Source organism: Mobula hypostoma, chromosome 12 (assembly GCF_963921235.1).
Source record: "Mobula hypostoma chromosome 12, sMobHyp1.1, whole genome shotgun sequence".
Lineage (NCBI taxonomy): Eukaryota > Metazoa > Chordata > Chondrichthyes > Myliobatiformes > Myliobatidae > Mobula > Mobula hypostoma.
Genome location: NC_086108.1, coordinates 92,948,285 through 92,963,652, shown reverse-complemented (window position 1 = coordinate 92,963,652; position 15,368 = coordinate 92,948,285). Strand labels below are relative to the sequence as shown.

Here is a 15,368-nt window from a genome sequence, read left to right as displayed (position 1 = left end):
CTGAAACTTTGGAAGAGAAACAGAAACACCTGAACGACCTGTCACTGGATCTTTTGAACCATCTGTGTAAATATGTAAGAATCCATCATATCTGCCTTGCATATATTGCTGAACGTCCTGTGCCACTGATAAACAACCACTCCTCATCTTGATCTTCTCCTGAACGCCCAAGTCAACCACAGGCAAAGGGAAAACCATGGAGGACCAAAATAAAGGGGTACCCTGGGACCATAACAACCCAAGATTCTGTGCCCGGTTATTCCCCATCCACCCAACACTGAAGACCTTATGAATACAGTGCTCCCAACACTCTACTAATGTTGTCAATATTGGATGACCAACTTTATGTTCTCTTACATTACACAATAAACCATTACTAACTCTAACCTGTGAAGATGTAAAGGTACTTCTCCCATTTCTACCAGTAATACTGAAATTAGGGACGATTCAATAGCACCACAACGTAATCTCAATGCTTGAGCTTCAGCTTTATCTAGGGGTTTTAGGACTGCAGGTGAGGCTGATCCATAAGCAACACATCCACAATCAAAGTACGATCTGATTAAAGCAATATACACTTGTTTGCGTGACCTCCTATTCACACCCCAGTACTACCCAGCTAAGCACTAGAGCACATTAAGGGCTTTTTTATTGCACCTCTAGAATTTTAATTACATGTGCCTCTCGTGCTAGCCTTGTGTCTTAAATCTAATCTTCCATTACCCTTTCCCATTTATACACTCAGTAGTCACTTTATTAGGTACACCTATAAACCTGTTCATTAACACAAATATCTAATCAGCCAATCGTGTAGTTGCAACAATGCATAAAAGCATGCAGACACAGTCAAGAAGTTCAGTTGTTATTCAGTCCAAACATCAGAATGGTGAAGAAATATGATCTAAGTGACTTTGACTGTGGAATGATTGTTGGAGCCAGCTGGGGTGGTTTGAGTGTCTCAGGAACTGCTAATCTCCTGGGATCTTCACGCACAACATTCTCTAGAGTTTACCGAGAATGGTGCGAAAAACAAACAACATCCAGTGAGTGGCAGTTCTGTAGGTGAAACATCTTGTTAATGATAGAGGTCAGAGAATGGTCAAAATGGTTCAAGCAGACAGTAAGGTGACAGTAGTTCAAATAACCACGCGTTACAACAGTGGTGTGCAGAAGAGCATCTCTGAATACACAAACATCGAACCCTGAAGTGGATGGGCTACAGCAGCAGAAGACCACGAACATACACACAGTGGCCACTTTAGTAGATATAGGAGGCGCTTAATAAACTGGTCACTGAGTGTACAGTAGGTTTTGCAGCTTCCAAGCTTCTCACTTCAAATTAACTGTCTCTCCTACTTTAGATCTAGTTCCACCAGGACAAAAATCAAACTCGTCATTAACTATGAAAGGTCTTCAACTGAAAACATAAATCACTTTTGTGTCTACAGTTCTCCCCAACCTACTGAGCACTTCCAATGTTTTCTATTTTATTGTTTTATTTGTTTTCTCTCCAGTTTTCCAAGCAAATTATGTTCTAGAAAAGTATTCCTGGAATTACCAGCATAGCTAATCATCACTACAAAAATCAAACAGTGATGTCCATGTTTTGGACCATCTCTGCAGCACAGGAAGTAGGCAAACTCCAGGATTGCCTAAAAAAGGCAAAGACTACTGTAACCATTCAGCAGGCCAGACACCTGTGGAGAGAAAACTTTTCAGCCCAATGACCATTCGTGAGACCCTTCATCTCTCTCCACGGAAGCTGCCTGACCTGATGAGTGTTGGCAGAGGTTCTCTGTTTATTCACTCTGGGTAGTTGTTAGCCTCCATATTAAAACAACTAAACAATTAGGTTGTAGAGCCTCTGGAGATGATCTTTGCATCATCAATGGGGACAGGAGAGGTTCCGGAGGATTGGAGGGATGCGGATGTTGTTCCCTTATTCAAGAAAGAGAGTAGAGATAGCTCAGGAAATTATAGACCAGTGAGTCTTACTTCAGTGGTTGGAAAGTTGATGGAGAAGATCCTGAGGGGCAGGATTTATGAACATTTGGAGAGGCATAATTTGATTAGGAATAGTCAGCATGGCTTTGTCAAAGGCAGGTTGTACCTTACGAGCCTGATTGAATTTTTTGAGGATGTGACTAAACACATTGATAAAGGTAGAGCAGTAGATGTAGTGTATATGGATTTCAGCAGGGCATTTGATAAAGTATCCCATGCAAGGCTTATTGAGAAAGTAAGGAGGCATGGGATTCAAGGGGACATTGATTTGTGGATCCAGAACTGGCTTGCCCACAGAAGGCAAAGAGTGGTTGTAGATGGGTCATAGTCTGCATGAAGGTCGGTGACCAGTGGTGTGCCTCAGGAATCTGTTCTAGGACCCCTAATCTTCGTGATTTTTATAAATGACCTGATTGAGGAAGTGGAGGGATGGGTTAGTAAATTTGTTGATGACACAAAGGTTGGAGGTGTTGTGGATAGTGTGGAGGGCTGTCAGAGGTTACAGCGGGACATTGATAGGATGCAAAACTGGGCTGAGAAGTGGCAGATGGTGTTCAACTCAGGTAAGTGTGAGGTGGTTCATTTTGGTAGGTCAAATATGATGACAGAATATAGTAATAATGGTAAGATCCGTGGCAGTGTGAAGGATCAGAGGGATCTTGGGGTCCGAGTCCGTAGGACATTCAAAGCTGCTGCGCAGGTTGACTCTGTGGTTAAGAAAGCATACACTGTCTTTCATCAATCGTGGGATTGAGCTTAAGAGCCGAGAGGTAATGTTGCAGCTATATAGGACCCTGGTCAGACCCCACTTGGAGTACTGTGCTCAGTTCTGTACGCCTCACTACAGGAAGGATGTGGAAACCATAGAAAGGGTGCAGAGGAGATTTACAAGGATGTTGCCTGGTTTGGGGAGCATGCCTTATGAGATTAGGTTGAGTGAACTCGGCCTTTTCTCCTTGGAGGAATGGAGGATGAGAAGTGACCTGGTAGAGGTGTATAAGATGATGAGAGACATTGATCATGGGGATAGTCAAAGGCCTTTTCCCAGAGCTGAAATGGCTAGCACGAGAGGGCACAGTCATAAGGTGCTCGTAAGTAGGTACAGAGGAGATGTCGGTTGTAAGTTTTTTTTACGCAGAGAGTGGGGAGTGCTTGGAATGGGCTGCTGGTGACGGTGGTGGAGACGGACATGATAGAGTCTTTTAAGAGACTCCTGGACAGTTACATAGAGCTCAGAAAAATAGGAGGGCTATAGGTAACCCTAAGTAATTTCTAAGGTAAGGACATGTTCGACACAGCTTTGTGGGCTGAAGGGCCTGTATTGTTCTGTAGGTTTTCTATGTTTCTGTGCTTCTGATGTCGACAGTCTAGTGCACATAGGTGACACAGAGCAGGTGGCGATCCAGAATATTTACCCTGCTGTTATAAGACTATTGAAGGTCCCCTGGAACTATAAGATGCACTCTTGATGTCACAATTTACCCTGTGGTGACCTTGCACTTCATTGTCTGCCTGCAGTACACTTCTTCTGTAACTGTATCATTTTATGGATTGCACGCAGACCAAAGTTTTTCACTCTATCTCAGTACATGTTACAATGTACGGTCGTTGTTCATCATATTGGACAATGACAGGAAACCTGTGCGGAAGAGTTTTTAAAGTGGAAAACCCGTTGCATTGGCACAGTCCCGCACTCTTCACGTCAGAAGTCCAAGCCCAGTGGTAAAAGCAAGCGTCACAAACCGGGGTCTCCCTTGGTTGCAGTGGATGACCATGACCTTGACATGCCCTTTGCACTCTGTGGAGCACTGCAGCGCTGCCTTCCTGACTGTTGGATCTCACTGTAGGTCTCGTCCAACCAGTTTGCCGAAGCTGACTTTGCACGTCCCTGTCTCACCAGGGTACAAGGCCGCCGGCTACCCTCACCTGGTCTAGCCTGTCTGTGGTAATGGTGTACCAGGGAGTGGCCGCTGTCGCATGCAAACAGCTACTTGGAGTCACAGGTGAGAGCTGAGTGTCCGGAGGGGACCAAAGGTGAGTGAGTTACCTCTGATTGGACACAACAATAATAATTAATCAATTTACCAAATAAGGTGCACAGAGTTAGAAGGGCAGTATATTCATTGATTTGTAGATTCGGCCCCACTGGTCCATGCCAACCAAGATTTCCATCTAAACTAGTTCTAATTGCCCATGTTAGGACCTTTACTATCCATGCACCTGTCCAAGTACCTTTTAAATGGTGCTAATGTGCCGACAGTTTCCAGAACAAGATAAAGGGCGTCTGTGCACACAATAGCATGAGAAAATATTAGCTGGGGTAGGCCACATTGAGGCTGCAGTTCAATATGTTCAATACTAATCAATAGTGGCCTTAATTGTCCTTCTGTTCCCATTACCCTTTACCCTCAATTTCTCAAAAACTCTTGAAGTATTTATTTATCTCCACCTTTGCTGTGCATGCCAGCTCAGCTCCATCGCTGACAATATTCTTGGTGACCTTAAACACATGTCCAATCATAACTAGCCTTCAATCCTTTTGAGCAAGAAGTGGTCAACTACCAACATAGTTGACTGATCCCCTTCCCCATCCCCTTCAGCGCTGTCTCATCCCCAGTGGTAACTTCCCCCGATGATAGGGTAGTTAAGAAAGCTTATGGGGTGTTAGCTTTCATAAGTCGAGGGATAGAGTTTAAGAGTCACGATGTAATGAAGCAGCTCTATCAAAGTCTGGTTAGGCCACATTTGGAGTACTGTGTCCAGTTCTGGTCGCCTCACTATAGGAAGGATGTGGAAGCATTGGAAAGGGTACAGAGAAGATTTACCAGGATGCTGCTTGGTTTAGAGAGTATGCATTATGATCAGAGATTAAGGGAGCTAGGGCTTTACTATTTGGAGAGGAGGAGGATGAGAGGAGACATGATGGAGGTGTATAAGATACTAAGAGGAATAGATAGAGCGGACAGCCAGCAACTCTTCCCCAGGGCAACATTGTTCAATACAAGAGGACATGGCTTTAAGGTAAGGGGTGGGAAGTTCAAGGGGGATATTAGAGGAAGTTTTTTTTACTCAGAGAGTGGTTGGTGTGTGGAATGCACTGCCTGAGTCAGTGGTGGAGGCAGATACACTTGTGAAGTTTAAGCGACTACTAGACAGGTATCTGGAGGTATTTAAGGTGGGGGATTATATGGGAGGCAGGGTTTGAGGGTCAGCACAACATTGTGGGCCGATGGGCCTGTACTGTGCTGTACTATTGTAAATGATTCTATATGATATACATATAATGAATAGGGTGGGAAGGGTCTCTATGTCATGAGACTGCAGTCTTTAACAAACGTTATTTATATATATATATACACACACACACACACACACACGTGACGATAATAATATACCAATCCCAATTCCAAAACCTTCTGTCAATGAATCTAAACTTCATTGCGATTAGTTTATTATTCATTCCTTATACAAGGAATCAACAATGTAATCAAAAGAACTGTGTCTGCAAACCGACAGGAATTGGTTGGTTTGCCTGCTGGTGTGTGAAAGGAGTAGCAATGGATTGTAGATGGGGTGTTCCATGTGGTACTTTGTACTCCAGGTGGTGAAGGTGGGTAGAAGCTCGTTGAGCTCACCATCGCCCCCTGCCGTGCAGGTGAGCAGGGGCAGTGGCGGCGGAAACAGCAACAGCAAGTTTAGGAGAAACTTCACTCGCTCTGTCGCTAATTGGGATTGACAGCTGCTGCTCAAACCTTCCTGGGCCTCGGGATGTCCTGCTGTGGCCAGTACGAGGTGAGTATGACCCGAATTGTTGGCAGGGACCCTCCTCATCGAGCCCCGCTTCTTTGTTCCAGAGTTTGCTTATTATCTCAGTGTCTTAAGCCGGCACAAACCGGGAGCGAAGTGATAGCTAAATCATGTTCTTAAACTCAATTTAATTGCGAAGGGCGAGTCCCCGCCGCTGGAACTGATTTCGGATCCCAGGATACACTATTGAACTGCAGCAGGTTCGGGGGGGTCAGGATTTCTCTTGGTCTTTGTTTTAATGAGCTCGGGGCCGCCCTGGAGGAGAGGCGAGTGGGTGAAAAGCCGATTATACGGTCAAGTGTGTGCTTTAATGAGGGGCGCTGGCCCACGGCGAGTTAATCACAACCACTGTGGGCGTTCCGTCATTTGTCTTTTCTACTTCTGCAGAAAATGTTTGTTTATTCGTATAATGTTTATTTAATTCAAGCTGTGCTCACTTAGAGAGATCCGTAACTAAGGGGCCAAAGATATATAGCTCTTTCGCTCAGCAATAGGTTCGGCTTGGAACGGAAACTCTGAAAGCCTGGCGGGGGCTGAAACCGCTGGCTTTTTAAGGATGTTTTACTTACCAAAGCAAACAAGAACTCGAACCATCGGCTCTCAGCTATTAGCAGCGCCTGTTACAGGAATCTATCACATGTAATTCCTTATATTGCACTTGGATTTTAATGGCTCATTTGCCCTGGTCTAGGCTTGCCACGTAAAAGGTGCCGGGTGGAGCATGAGGGGGTCTCCACTGCCCAAAACGTCGATAGTCTTGGTGGGTCGAACAATGAAAAAGGTATCGCCTCATTGGGGTCATGGGATAGCAATAGTGCATTATTATTATTGATTGCGATACAGTGTAAAGCTTGTCTTGCATACTGTTTATACAGATCAAATCATTACACGGATAGGACTAAAGTAGAGAAAAGTGTAGAAACAACAGAGGAAGTGCAGGATAAACAATATGCAAGATCATAATGAGAGATTGTGAGATCAAGGGGAGAGATGGTGAGATCCAGTCCATCGTAATGGACCAAGGGGCCATTTAATACTCTAAAACAATCTGTAGAAGCAGTCCTTAAACCTAAAGCAACACACATAGAACCCCAGTAGCTCAGGCAGTATCTATGAAAAAGAGTAAACAGTCGACGTTTCGGGCCGAGCTCCTTCATCAGGACCAAGACCCTTCTGCCTCAGTCCTGGAGAAGGATCTAGGTGAGAAACATCAACTCTGTACTCCTTTCCATGGATGCTACCCAAGCTGCTGAGGTCCTCTGGCATTTTGTATGGGTTGCTTTGGATTTCCAGCATCTGCAGGCTTTCTCATCTGTCCTCGAACCTGGTACTGCTAGGCTTTTTGCATCTTCTGCCCTTCAGGAGTGGGGAGAAGAGAGAATGCCTAGGGTGGGTGTGGGGTCTTTGATTATGCTGGCTGCTTCACTGAGGCAATGAGAAGTAGTTGTTTGATGATGAAATTCAATAAAAAATAAATTACAAAAAAAAAAGAGAAGTATAGATAGACAAAGTGCTTGGAGGAGAGGCTGGTTGCCATGACATGCTCAGTTGTGGCCACAATTCTGCAACTGCAATTTCTTGGGATCATATGTAGAACAGTTGCCGTACCAAGCCATGATGCATCTGGATAGGATGCTTTCCACTGTGCATCAATAAAATTGGTAATGGTCAACAGGGAGGTGCTGAATTTCTTCTGTTCTTTCCCCTCTCTCTAAAGTTTACATTATACAATATGCTGACAAAGAATATAAAGGGCTTTTGCAATATTTGTTTGTATTTTTTTCATCATGAATAAGGTCTGATTCTGAAATACGAGGGGTGATTGATAAGTTCATGGCCTAAGTTAGAAGGAGCCAATTTTAGAAAACCTAGCACATTTATTTTTCAACATCGGCCCCTCCTACATTTACACACTTAGTCCAGCGGTCGTGGAGCATACGGATCCCTTCTTTGTAGAAGTGGCCCACAGCTGGGGTGATTGATAAGTTTGTGGCCTAAGGAAAAAGGAGATGAGTTATACAGCTCTGATTGCATGCATCTACAGTTCAACTCTTTGAGTGATTATGCAGAAAGTTTGAAGTTAATAGCTCATCTCCTTCTACCTTAGGCCACGAACTTATCAATCACCCCTGCTGTGGACCACTTTCTGGAGGTCCAAGACGCCGACTTCTACAAAGAAGGGATCCGTATGCTCCACGACCGCTGGATTAAGTGTGTAAATGTAGGAGGGGACTATGTTGAAAAATAAATGTGCTAGGTTTTCCAAAATTGACTCCTTCTACCTTGGGCCATGAACTTATCAATCACCCCTCGTAGTGGGAGTTTTGGTGGGTTGTACTCTAGGAGACAAGTCTGGGGAGTTGGAGACCTGAGTACAGAGATCTGGAGTACTCGGGTATGGTGCAGAGATTTCTGCACTACTGGAGTTATGGTTGTTCAAATAAGATGTTCAATTGAAACTCTGCAAGATTGATGCTAAAGATCGGAATGCACAAGTCTGCAGAAGGACTGGGGAATTCACCATAGTGTCCGGCAGGCACTTATAGGAAATTCGGGTTTGTTTTCAGCACTACTGCTCCTACATGGGCTGCCCCATCCGCCCCCATCACTGCCAGTAGGTTGTGAATGTTTTGTCTTGATGTGTGCATTTGCTTGGACACCTTTCCTGTTCTTAGTCTCCTTTGTCACCTTTTTCCTTTAGAATCTTCTTTTAGTTTCGTAGGCTTTCCATGTGACCCACTTCTGACGCACTTGATCCTGTCCCCGCAAAGCAGTTTGCCACCTAGTTTCCTTTTCTACCTCCTCAGGCTTTTTAACATTTGGAGTGGTTAACTTTCCTTTTGTCTTTTGCCAAGCATTCGTCCTCGCCATTCCTTGGATGCACTGGATGATCATGACATCTTCTGTGCCTCGCCATGCCCTCTGGAGGATTGCAGAACCGGGTCTCATCCTCCCAGTCCGGCTTTGCTGACTTTGCCTGCTAGAACAGGCATGCCTCTATCTCAGTGGGGTATGAGGCCCACTAGCTACCCTCACCTGTCCACCACTTGTTCTCACCATCCTGTCTCACAACAGTTTTTTTTTCCAAGGCCCTTGTCTTTGCAGACTTATATCCCATATCCAACTCCACCTCTGTCTTGGAATTCTTGAGTGTGTTCTGATGCTCCAAGTCTTCGCCTATTGTTCCAACAGATCTCTGCTTGCATCCCTCTGAACATATGTCCATGACTGCAGGAGATCTAATCGTCACTGTGAATAACCTACTTTGTGACGTGCTTGTGCTAAACATCATGCATAATCATCTTACTTCCTCGGGGAAACTCGCTGGGTCTACGCCCTCTATGGCGAAGCCCGGCCTTCATGATTTTACCAGTGGACAAAAGAAATGCAGTGGTCCTGATGTCCTCGAAGGAATACCACAGGAAAGGCCAACAGATTCTAGGTGATCCCGCCTTCAGAGTTCTACAGCGGGATCCCATGGATTCAATTGTAAGGATGACTTCTGCTTTACGGAAGAAATCCGGATTGCCAGCAGACATATGCAAGACGCTTCTGCCTCTGGCACCTGTACCATCAAGGCTTTACGGGCTCCCTAAGATGCACAAGGAGGGTTCCCCCGGAGGCCTATCATCAGTGGAATAGGTTCTCCGACTGACTACCTCACTAAGCATTTAATGTCCATCCTGTCTCCCTTTGTTGGGGGCTTTGAGCAACAAATCACAAATTCAACGGACTTTATTAAAACGGTAACAAATATTCAGCTGAACCTGGAGGACATAATGGTCAGTTTCAATGTGGTGTCCCTGTTCACGAGAGTTCCCATTACCGACAGCTTAGTCCTCCTACAGTCAAGGGTTGATAAGGTTTGAACACACCCTTACATTGACGTACTTCCTCTATAAAGGGAACTACAATGAACAAAGGGACAGAGTGACCGTGTCACCTTGTCACCGTTGATTGCTAATTTCTACATGGAGGACTTTGAGGAGAGGGCTCTGAGTTCATTCCCCTTGCGCCCCAAATACTTTTTCAGATACATTGATGACACCTTCACAGTGTGGGCTCGTGGACTCCAGGCACTCCACCATCGGAGCAGCATACATCCAAACATTGAATTGACGATTGAGATGGAGAAGAATGGTTGCCTCCACATTGTAATAAAACGGAAACCGGACAATAGCCTCGGACACGGCATTTTTTTGGAAACCCACTCACATGGACTCGTACCTCAACAAACAATAACAGTTGCCATCATGCCTCCCAATGTAGAGCGGTTCTTTCTACTTTAACAGTATGAAAACTATTTTGGACCCAGAGAGCCTCCCTAAAGAAATAAAACACTTATGCATGATATTCCTACAGAATGGCTACAAGGTGAATGAAATCAATTGGGCTCTTAAAGGGGCTGACTGAAAAACCAGGAAACCTAACAACGAGGAGGAACCCACCTGTCTTCCCTATATTCCCATGGTTTCTGGAAGGATCACCAGGATCCTGAAGAAGTTCCAGATTAATAACATTCACAAACCGTAAGGAAGCTCAAGTCGCAGCTTATGTGGGTCAAAGATGAGCTGGGACTCAGCTGGGCTGGTGTTTACAGGATTCCCTGTGAATGCGGAGTAGAGTATGTTAGCCAGACGGGACGCACGGTGGAAACCCGCATCAAGGAGCACAGGAGGTGTATCCGTTTGGGTTACCCAGAGAAATCGATGGTAGCAGAATATTGTATTCGCAATGGCCATAGGATTGACTTCAATGACACAAAACTACTGTGCCACGTCAATTGCTTTTGGGGCTGCCTGATGAAGGAAGCAATTGAAATAAAACCAGAGGAAAACAATTTTAATAAAGACAAAGGCTTGCTCTAAGTAAGAACTGGAATTCGATTACAAAGTGGGACAGTGGAAATCTGATTGGATGAGGACTAACCAATCCGGGGGGGGGGGGAATGGGAGACAGATTATGGGGTATGAATACCTCCAGACTAGATATGTTCAGGCATCATCCCTGAGGAAGATGGAGAACTATCATTGAAACATCAGTTTTAATTGATACTTATACCAGGCTGGAAGTCCAAGAAGAGTTTATTCATCATATATGCTGGGAAAGCACTCGATCCTTTCTTTAAAATTTTGTTTGGTTTTCTTATCGTAAGAAATAGATGTACTCTACCTGGTATAGGAGTACAGCAGTGATTCACCAGGCTGGTTATTGGGATGGTATGTCTACCACACAAGGAGATACAATAGTTTAAACTGCTTTCTTAAGTGTTTGGATAAGAGCTGATCTCTGAAACAATCAAAGTTCTCAGATGGCTTAACAGTGTAGACACCAAGAGAAAGCTTCCCTTAACTGAGGGTTTGCAGACTCAGACAGGGAGTAGACAATTTGGAACTGAGATGAAGAGAGGTGTGCTCACTCAGAAGTGATGAACCTCTGCCCTGAGGGGTGTGGAGGCACCATCATTGAGTTGTTCAGACCCAAGGTCGATAGAATCAGAACAACTGTATATTACCATTGAGATATGAAATTTGTTGTTTTGTGGCAGCAGTACTGTGCAAGACATAAACATTACTACAAGTTACAGTGAAGAAGAAATAAGTAGTGCCAAAGACGAATAGTGAGGTAGTGTCAATGAGTTCATGGACTATTCAGAAATCCAATGGCAATTGGACAGAAGCAGTTCCTGAAACCTTCTGTGTGGGTCTTCAGTCTTCAGGGTCTGTACCTTCTCTCTGATATTCCACATATCAAAGGATCTGGGAGATACAGGGATTTGGCAGGAAGTGATGTCAGGACTGAAGATCAACCATGATCTCATTGAACAACAGATCAGACCCTAGGACCAGAATGCCTTGCTCCTTCCCCGTGCCTTACCTGTATGTTTGTAGGATCCTGTTTTCACTTTTGTGGTGACACAAGGGACTGCAGGTGCTGGGATCTGGAGCAACACACAATCTGCTGGAGGAACTCAGCAGGTCGAGCACCATCTATGGGGGAAAGGATGTTTTATCAATGTTTTTTGTCAAAACCTTGCATCAGGACTGATGTGATCCAGCAGATAGTTTGACTCTGCACTTTGGTAGCATTGGCCATCATCAGCTTTGACTTGCCTATCATTGTTTGGGAAGTTGACACTGCTGGTACATCACTCACTAAGGTATCAGGTGCCAAAGAGTCAGGACATGCTGTTAGCAACTTCAAAGTCAAAATGATGTGGAAGTGAAGAATGAGGAGGAGTGCCCGTTGTGGGATACAATGAAGTGAGGGCAATGTGTGGCAGAGAATACCTGATCTTAGAGGTAATGCATTCTTTCTTTCTTTTTCAATCTTTTTATTAGTTTCATAAAATATAAACATAACATAGCAATAATACAAAATTGTTTGGAATACATTGTTATACTTAAGATGAGTAATTATAAAACCAAATAGTATAAATTGACAAAACTCCCAATCATGTAGGATACCAATGAATAATACAGGACGAAAAGAAAATAACTAGAGAAAAATCATGAAAAAAGAAAAAAAAATGCATTTTGAGGTAATGAGGTAATGCATTCTTTCACTTCATCTTTACTGACTTACTGTTGTACCACTACAGATGGGGAAAAAAGAATTTTTTTTTCATTTTTCTGATCCCTGGGCAGGCTTTGCCACAATGCCCACATTTCATTTGAGCGGGGCGGCTCACCACAGGTAGGCACATTCCTGAAGTCTCCAGTTTTAGCGTTGTTAATACAGAGAATCAAATTGAACATAAGCTCTTGAACAAAGATAGGCAGGAGTTTCAAAAAATCTTCTGGAGGAACTCGGTCAGTTAAGCAGTGTCTCGTCTGTGGGAGGAAAGGAATTGTCTGCTGCAGGATGGTTCAGCGATTTAGTATGACACCTCCCACTCCTGATGCAGGGTGTTGATCCAATTCCTTTCCTTCCCAGAAGTGCTGCTCAACCCACTGAGTTCCTCCAGCAGATTGCTTGCTTCTTCAGATTCCAGCATCTTCAGGCTCTTGTGTCAACAAACACAAACATAAACAAGAATTTTGAAAAAACAATCGTTCTTCATTATTATTCCATCCCAAACACAAACAAAGCCTCTTTATAAACATGAGGAAGTCTGCAGATGCTGGAAATCCAAAGCGACACACACTAAATGCTGGAGGAACTCAGCAGTTGAGGCAGTATCTATGGAAAGGAATAGACAGGAGACGTTCCGGGCCGAGACCATTCTTCAGGACTGAGACAGAAGGGAGAAGATGCTGGAATAAAAAGGTGGGGGGAGGGGAAGGAGGCGAGCTGGAAGGTGAAAGGTGAAGCCAGGTGTGTGGGAAAGGTCAAGGGCTGAAGAAGAGGGGATCTGATAGGAGAGGAGAGTGGACTATGGGAGAAAGGGAAGGAGGAGGGGACACGGGGAACTAATAGGCAGGTGAGAAGGGGAAAAAAGTCAGTGTGGGGAACAGAGGAAGAAGGATGAGGGGAAATTTGTTTACAAGAGGAGAAATTGATACTCTTGCCACCAGGTTGGAGGCTACCCAGACAGAATATAAGGTGTTGCTCTTCTACTCAAAGGGTGGACTCATCTTGGCACAAGAGACTCTTTCGTCCTCCTCCTTCAAAGAACAGACTTTTGCTTCCTACATCATTGATGCTGCCCTCATTTGCATCTCCTCCATTCCCCAGATGTCCGGTTTCTCCCCATCTTCCCGCTGCCTTAACAGGGATAGATCTCCTCTTGTCCTCTCCTCTTACTAACACATCATTCTCCGAAACTTCTGCCATCTTCAACAGGACCCTACCACCAAACGCATCCTTATCTCCTTCCTCCATTATCTGCTTTCTGTGGGGATTACTCCCTCCGTGATTCCCTTGTCCATCTGTCCCTCCCCAATAATCTCCCTTCTGGCACTTATTTCTGCAAGTGGCATTCCCATTCCAACATGTGGGTTCATGGCCTCCTCTTCTACCACAATGAGACCACTCTCAGCTTGGAGGGTGTAACACCAAATGCCGGAGGAACTCAGCAGTTGAGGCAGCATCTATGGAAAGGAGTAGACAGAAGATGTTCCGCGCTGAGACCCTTCTTCAGGACTGAGACAGAAGGGAGTCTAGGTAGCCTCCAACCCGATGGCATGAACATCAATTTTTTCGACTTTCGGTTATTTTTTCCTACTCCTCCCCCATCCCTTCCTCTTCTTTATTTCCCCACTCTTGCCCCACTCCTCATCTGCCTGTCAGCTCCCCCTGGTGCCCCTCCACCTTCCCTTTCTTCCGCGGTCCAATCTCCTGTCCCATTAGATTCCGTCTTCTCCAGCACTTTATCTTTCCCACCTAGTACCTCCCAGTTCCTTACTTCATTTCCTCCTCTGCCACACATCTGGCTTTATCTATCACCTTCTAGCTTGTATTCCTTCTCCCCCCTCCCCCCTCCTTCTTATTCTGGCATCTTCCCCCTTTCCAGTCCTGATGAAGGGTCTCAGCCCGAAATATCGACTGTTTATTCCTTTCTAGAGATGCTACCTGACCTGCTGAGTTCCTCCAGCAGTTTGTGTGTGTTGCTCTTTAGCACAGACTTGCATTTATCCCAAAATTATTAAACTAATGTTACTGGCAGCTATTGACTAGTGAGTTAAAACCATAAAATGGAATGCTTGGTGTATGATTCAGGCACTAGTCCAGATGGATCCATCCCAAATGATAAAACATGAATGCTTTGTGCGTTACAGATAATCTGCAATTAAATAATCATTGTTTAGCTTATGCAATGATCCAAAGCCTCTAATGGTACACACAAGATGATTCCAGTAAATTCAAGGTCACAATTTCCTGCATGTAATCAACAAGATGTGGTATGGAATGGGGATGGTTCTGAGTAACATATATGAATCTGTTTACCACACTGCTGGAGAAATGTGAGAATGTCGGAAGGGCTGCAGAGGAGATTCAACAGGATGTTTCCTGTCAACAATATGGAGCTTTAAATTGTTTAGGTTCTTGGCCTTTCATAATTATTCCATGTGCTGATTAATTTGCTCATAAAGCAACATGAAACCATGATGATTGCTGAAACTGAGCCTCATAAATAAACCCAGAAGAACATCATGTTGAAATCTCAGGATATTATAGAAAGTCAATCTAATCACTAATGACGTGGGCTGTCTGGAGATGCAATCTTCTTCACAAGGTGAATCAGAGAGTTTGCGGAACACCATGGCTTTGTTGTGTGATCTGCTTATACACTGAGGGGTGCCTGAAACTTCTGAAATCGCATTATGTGAAGGTTATGTTTTCTTAAAGGGTTTACAAAATAAGTCCCAAACTTGAAATACCTCTGGCTTCTGGATTTATTGTTTAGTTCTATGTATAGGGACGGGATAATTGTAGATTGGTTTTGGCCTTGTGCCATGGTGTCACACTGCATGGAACAGACCATTTGACCAGCACGTCCATGATGCCCAGTGCGGACTCATCCATACTTCCAGCACTTAGCCTGTAGGTTTCTGTATATAAGCAATTCAAACGATCATCTAGAGCAGACAGGCCTTGGACTTTATTTCCTTCAT

At 44.4% G+C, this 15,368-nt stretch overlaps 1 protein-coding gene across 5 annotated transcripts in view; it reads left to right on the top strand.

The window, feature by feature from the left end:
* LOC134354999 (choline transporter-like protein 3) overlaps nucleotides 1-15,368 on the top strand; it is a 474,552-nt gene that overhangs the window by 296,842 nt on the left and 162,342 nt on the right. Inside the window, exon 1 of one of the 5 annotated variants that reach the window (XM_063064616.1) lies at nucleotides 5,669-5,796. The exons of 3 other annotated variants lie outside the window; for them this stretch is intronic. In XM_063064616.1, coding sequence (XP_062920686.1) covers nucleotides 5,773-5,796 — 24 coding nt within the window. In that variant the 5' untranslated portion in view covers nucleotides 5,669-5,772. Of the gene's footprint in view, nucleotides 1-5,668; nucleotides 5,797-15,368 lie in introns of those variants that run through there. One more of the 5 variants, XM_063064615.1, reaches the window with a different exon arrangement.